The following is a 6000-nucleotide window of genomic DNA, read 5'->3' as shown; positions in this document are numbered from 1 at the left end:
TTTCTCTTCTAGGCCGCGGGGGGGTGGGGGGAGGAGAGGGGAAGACAGGAGAGTCGGTCCTTCCCGCCAGAGAACCCGGTGACCACAAACCCATCCTCCTTCTCTTAAGCCTATAGTGAAAGTGACCCTTCCTTACCCCACCAGAACATGCCCGGGTGACTTCCTCTCAGATCTCCCTCGTGGCCTTCCTCGCCCCCTCCCCAGTGACACTATGCAACCCCAGCGTGACCTGCGAGGCCTCTGGCTCCTGCTGCTGTCCTTGTTCCTGCTCCTCTTTGAGGAGGCCAGAGCTGGCCGTCCCTTGGTTAGCTGTCCAGCCGCCTGCCTGTGCGCCAGCAACATCCTCAGCTGCTCCAAGCAGCAGCTGCCCAACGTGCCCCACTCCTTGCCCAGCTACACGGCGCTCCTGGACCTCAGCCACAACAACCTGAGCCGCCTGCGGGCCGAGTGGACCCCCACGCGCCTGACCCACCTGCACTCCCTGCTGCTGAGCCACAACCAGCTGAACTTCATCTCCTCTGAGGCCTTTTCCCCAGTACCCAACCTGCGCTACCTGGACCTCTCCTCCAACCAGCTGCGTACCCTGGACGAGTTCCTGTTCAGTGAACTGCAGGCGCTGGAGGTGCTGCTGCTCTACAATAACCACATTATGGCAGTTGACCGCTGCGCCTTCGACGACGTGGTCCAGCTGCAGAAACTCTACTTGAGCCAGAACCAGATCTCCCGCTTCCCTCTGGAACTGGTCAAGGAAGGAGCCAAGCTACCGAAACTAACGCTCCTGGACCTCTCCTCCAACAAGCTAAAGAACTTACCATTGCCCGACCTGCAGAAGCTGCCCGCCTGGATCAAGAATGGGCTGTACCTGCACAACAACCCGCTGCACTGCGACTGTGAGCTCTACCAGCTCTTTTCCCACTGGCAATACCGGCAGCTGAGCTCCGTGATGGACTTTCAGGAGGACCTGTACTGCATGAGCTCCAAGAAGCTGCACAATGTCTTCAGTCTGAGTTTCCTCAATTGCAGCGAGTACAAGGAACGTGCCTGGGAGGCCCACCTGGGTGACACCTTGACCATCAAGTGTGACACCAAGCAGCAGGGGATGACCAAGGTGTGGGTGACACCAAGCAATGAACGGGTGCTAGCTGAGGTGGCCAACAGCACAGTGACGGTGTCCAAGGATGGCAGTCTTCATTTCCGGCGGGTGCAGGTCGAGGATGGGGGTGTGTATACCTGCTATGCCGTGGGGGAGGCTTTCAATGAGACACTGTCTGTGGAGTTGAAAGTATACAATTTCACCTTGCACGGACACCATGACACCCTCAACACAGCCTATACCACCCTCGTGGGCTGTATCCTCAGTGTGGTCCTGGTCCTCATATACCTGTACCTCACCCCTTGCCGCTGCTGGTGCCGGGGTGTCGAGAAGCCTTCCAGCCATCAAGGAGACAGCCTCAGCTCTTCCATGCTTAGTACCACACCCAACCACGATCCTATGGCTGGTGGGGACAAGGATGATGGTTTTGACCAGCGGGTGGCCTTCCTGGAACCTGCTGGACCCGGGCAGGGTCAGAACGGCAAGCTCAAGCCAGGCAACACCCTGCCGGTGCCTGAGGCGACAGGCAAGGGCCAGCGGAGGATGTCAGATCCAGAATCAGTCAGCTCGGTCTTCTCTGATACGCCCATTGTGGTGTGAGCAGGATGGGTTGGTGGGGAGATTCTGCCCCAGGAGAGGTAATGCACCCCTGAAGGATATGAGGGGATGGAAGAGAGGGCTAGCTGCCCAAGGGAGTGGGCTCCCCCCGAACTCAAGGGAATTGGTCACGGGAATTGGTCACGGTTACAACAGGCAAGACCCCAAGCAGGGTGTGGCTGCCATGATTTTCAAATATGGATATGCTAATTCTCAGGCAAATGCTACACCCCTACCCAGAGCCCTGACAGTTCTCAATGTGGTGGAAGAAGAGGAGTGTATCTGAGCTGGTGGGAATGAGGAAGGGGTGGGAGGAAGAGCGGATTCCTTAAACTTTTTTGAGGTCATCCCTAGCTCCTTAAGAGCAAATTATTTGGAAAAAAAAAATCATTTTTTCCTATCTCTGCCCACCCACACCTGCGATGCTGTGTGTGCTGGCGGGAGCTTCCACAGCAGCCATGTTGGGGAAAAGCTATATTATCTTTGACCAGGAAGTCACACTTCACAGCTGGGGAAACTGGAAACCTTTGGAAAAATGAGTCAGGAAAAGGCTGAGACCTTAATCAGTAACACTCCCCAAAGCCGTTGTAAGACTTCCCACTAATGCCTTCCTCTTTCTGGATGAGCCCTGATGGGTCTTTGCAGGAGCCTGGCCTGTTGCCTGTCAGATATGGCAACAACGTGAGACGTGGTATCTGTGCCTTGTCCTGGGACCAGTGGTACAGAGGGGTACAACATGAACCGAGGGGTCCATGTCACAGCATAGATGCCAGCACAGAACTTGGAGATGGGGGATAAACTCCAGATTGGCTAATTCCCTGGTTGGTGAAACCCTTGGTTAGCATTTGATTCCCAGCACCTGTGTGTGACACCAGGGTGGAGGGTGCTGAAGGCAGAGCTTCTATGGATGCCTGCCACAGGCGTGGGATGGGGGCCTCTTTGCACTAGGAGGAGGAGGGTAAATCAGCCTCTATTATGTAGCATCCAGCTGGACCTACCTGATTTTCTGTGTATGCCATCTCTTCGTTCAGTCTCCTGGTAAAGTTCAGGTGGGGTTCTGAGTGTTCCCTAATACGCTGCTCTGCAAAGGAAGGAGTCCAGGAAAGTCTGGCCCCAGCTGGGTTAGACTGGGCTCGGGGATGGAGGGGGCCGGGTATGTGTCTCTTCTGTGTTGACAAAGCTGCTTTGCTCCTCTCTCCTCTCTTAGAGATCTCAGCCCTGCTGCAAGGCCAAAGCATGGGATCTCATCATACGAGGAGATGGAATTGAGTGGTCTCTGCCACAGAAGAATGGCAATTTGGAGTGTGGCTAAGTTTTGCCCTCTCCACAAGGTTCCAGGCAGTCTTGTAACAGACAGTCAGTGGCACTAAACTTTCAAAAGACAGGGTCGAAAGGAGACCCTGTCAGCCAGAGGTCTGTGCAGTTGTGGTTGTCAGGCCCGAGGAACTTAAGAACAGGCCCAACGTTCCATTCCATCCCAGTTGCAGGATACTTTGGGTATAGAGACGACCACTCCCTTTGACTCTGCTGCAGGCCCAGGGAGTTGGTTGCTCTGAGCTTTGGCAAGGGGACGAGCAGGGCCAAGGTGAAAATGTTCTCTGACGTTGGTCTTTTCAGTCTCTCCCCTCTCTCCCACCAAGTCTCCTTCCATCGGAAGTTCTCCAGGTCTTCTAGTTTTCTGATCTCTCTTTAGGTTCCAAGAAGTGTCATTTACCTGCGGGTGAAAGCTGCTTGCTAGGAGGGCCTAACTCCCACTGCCTATTAAGATTCGGGGAGGGAACTGGAACTCAACGTCTGCTTCTTGTCTGTTCCTGGGATGTCAAGACTGCTGTCGATCCTTTATTAGTAACCTAGTTTTGTCAAGAGAGGTGCAGCATTTCCCTCAAGTACTTGCATGCTCATATGGATGCATGCTTATAGGTCTGCATGCATCCCAGCACCTTGACTTCCATCAGGACAGTAAGTCTTCAGTCCCCACTAACGTCCACTTCCAGAGTGGTTTCCACCTATGTGCACAACTTCATGCACACGATTTTCTTGCCCTGTAGGAGAGACAGTGACCACGCCAGGCTCCACAAATAAAAACTTCTGTACTTTAGATTTCTGAACTGCCTGAAGCTTCACCCACATCTCCACGACACTGAATAACTTCTCAGCAAAGGCTGGAGTTAGGAGAACTACAGGTTGAAGATCTTGAGAGAAGGGGTGATGAGGAGCTAGCCGGCTCTTCAGACCCCTCAGAAACCTTCCTTGGATTAAAGATGATATATGTGAGAAATAAATGTAGAACTAGGTCAGTGATGGACCCAGAACACTGGCAGGGGACCAAGGAGCTGTAAGTTGCTCTTCCTGTGTTAACTGCCCTGGTAAGACAGGCAGGAGGAAAAAGTCTGGTTATATTCCAGAGACTTCTGAAGATTCTGATACTGAAGCTATAGGAACCAGGAGTCCCTCCTCATACTTACCAGGGAATCGGGGAAAAATCTCACCTCCATACTGCAGCTTCCCCTCTAGGCACCATCTAGGGCTCTGAAAATCTTTAATGTCAAATGAAGTGGGTCTTCTGGGGCATTCTAGCTGAGTTCCTGAGGTCTAGGAGGGCCATTTGCTTCATAAATCCTACCCAGTTTAGGGCATAATATCAATAAAAGGCCCTGAGGATCTAAGTCTCCCCACTGTATCCACTAGGTTGGCCAGTACCTACCAGTTTGAGAGACTGGTAGACGTGCCTGGCTGCCCCACCAAGAGACTGAACTGATGAGCCTCTTCCCATGGTTTCAGTCGATAGAACCCCAAGGTAGCTTTCTACCTGGGGGATTGGTACTCAGTGTATGTAAGCTCACTAGAACCCTGTGTAGGAAACTGCCAGCTCTGGTTATAAGAAAAGGTCGAGCCATCACCCCAACCCCCATAAACCAGACATGTCTCCCAGGAAGCAGGTGTCCCTGGAGACAGTATGACAGGGCTCTACAATCTGTCTGTCTGATTATTTGTGATTTTTTTTTTCTTTGCCTGTATTTATGAGGCTCCTAGGAAGGAGCCAGTAGCAGGTATACCCCAGCTGGGGAGAGTAAAGCCGACTGATTCCAGTTTTCCATGTGTCCTTACCTTTGTACTTCCTTGTAGCCCTGCTGGCGGAGCAAGCAGGCCTCCCCATGTCCAGGATCCTCGTCCTCCCACTTAATGTACTCTCAGGCTGGTAAACCTTGGAGCCTCTGGGCTCCAAAAACTAGACAATGATCATTAAACCTGGCTTGAGTCTCTGTTCTGGCATAGTCTGTGACTGGTTTATTTATCTTTTCGGCCTGTGGCTGGGGTTCACTGGACCTCAGAAGGGTGTGGCCTGTCTAGGGGGAAAAGAGTTACATGCTGTTATAAGGGCATGGGTTGAATCCACATCTAGGCATTAAGATGGACCAGGGGTCAGCCAACCTTTTCTGTAAACAGCCAGACAGGAAACGTGTTCGGCTTTGCAGCCCATATAGTCTCTGTTACAACTACTTAGCTGTACCGTTGTGGCAGGAAGGCAGCCACAGACAGCACACAAATGAATGACTGTGGCTCTGTTCCAGTAAAACTTTATTTATGGACATTAAAGTGCGATTTCCATATCATTGTAACATGTATTTGAGGTTTTTTAACCATTTAAAAATGCACAAACTCTTACTAGCTCACAGACCATACAAAACCAGGCAGCAGGTTGGTTTTGGCCAGCAGACCATAGTTTGCCAACCCGGCAGATACTCTCAAAAGAAATGTCACTGAAGCTTTAGCAAGAGAGAGTTTAGAAATTCTGTGACTTGGGGCTAGAGCCTGTAAATAAAGAAGGCTTTCTGGATCCCTGGGGAGGAGGGTTGCCTCCCTGAAGAGTTCTCTTAAAAGTCTGGATCAAGCCTACAAACTGTACCATGGAAAAATGCTTGGACTGGGTTAAAAGAAATGATGGAGAGCAGCTCGGTTTCACAGTATTTTGATTATTACCGGTATATGTTCATGTCGTGAATGGTAACCATCTTAGTTTGGCTTAAAGTATATTAATCTAATAGGAAGGTTATTATTCATTGACAGTGTAATATGTTCTAGGCATTGCACAGAACACAGAAATGCGGTCCCCACTTTCTTGGTACAGAAGACAGCCTACCAGAAATTGGACTGGATTCTACTAAACTCTGAACATACAGTTTCTTTGGCTACTCTCTTGGTACTTCTGGAAGGGGATTGTCATGGTAGATTCCACAAGGGAAGAGGAAATGGTATAAGGAAAAAAGAAACTAAAAGAATCAGAATTTGGGGAATTCCCTGGCGGTCCA

General features: G+C 51.1%; 1 protein-coding gene across 1 annotated transcript; it reads left to right on the top strand.

Moving 5' to 3' along the window:
* Positions 1–211: 211 nt before the first annotated feature.
* AMIGO1 (adhesion molecule with Ig like domain 1) lies at positions 212–1693 on the top strand (the record flags this gene model as incomplete). The annotated part of the gene is made up of 1 exon (XM_079696939.1): positions 212–1693. One exon carries the CDS (start codon positions 212–214, stop codon positions 1691–1693), a length of 1482 nt encoding a protein of 493 aa, XP_079553065.1.
* Between the last annotated feature and the right edge of the window lie 4307 nt (positions 1694–6000).

Source organism: Hyperoodon ampullatus (assembly GCF_949752795.1).
Source record: "Hyperoodon ampullatus genome assembly, chromosome: 2".
In the NCBI taxonomy this organism is placed as follows: Eukaryota; Metazoa; Chordata; class Mammalia; order Artiodactyla; family Ziphiidae; genus Hyperoodon; species Hyperoodon ampullatus.
Note: the sequence above shows the minus strand (reverse complement) of the source record. Positions and strands in the feature narration are given on the sequence as shown.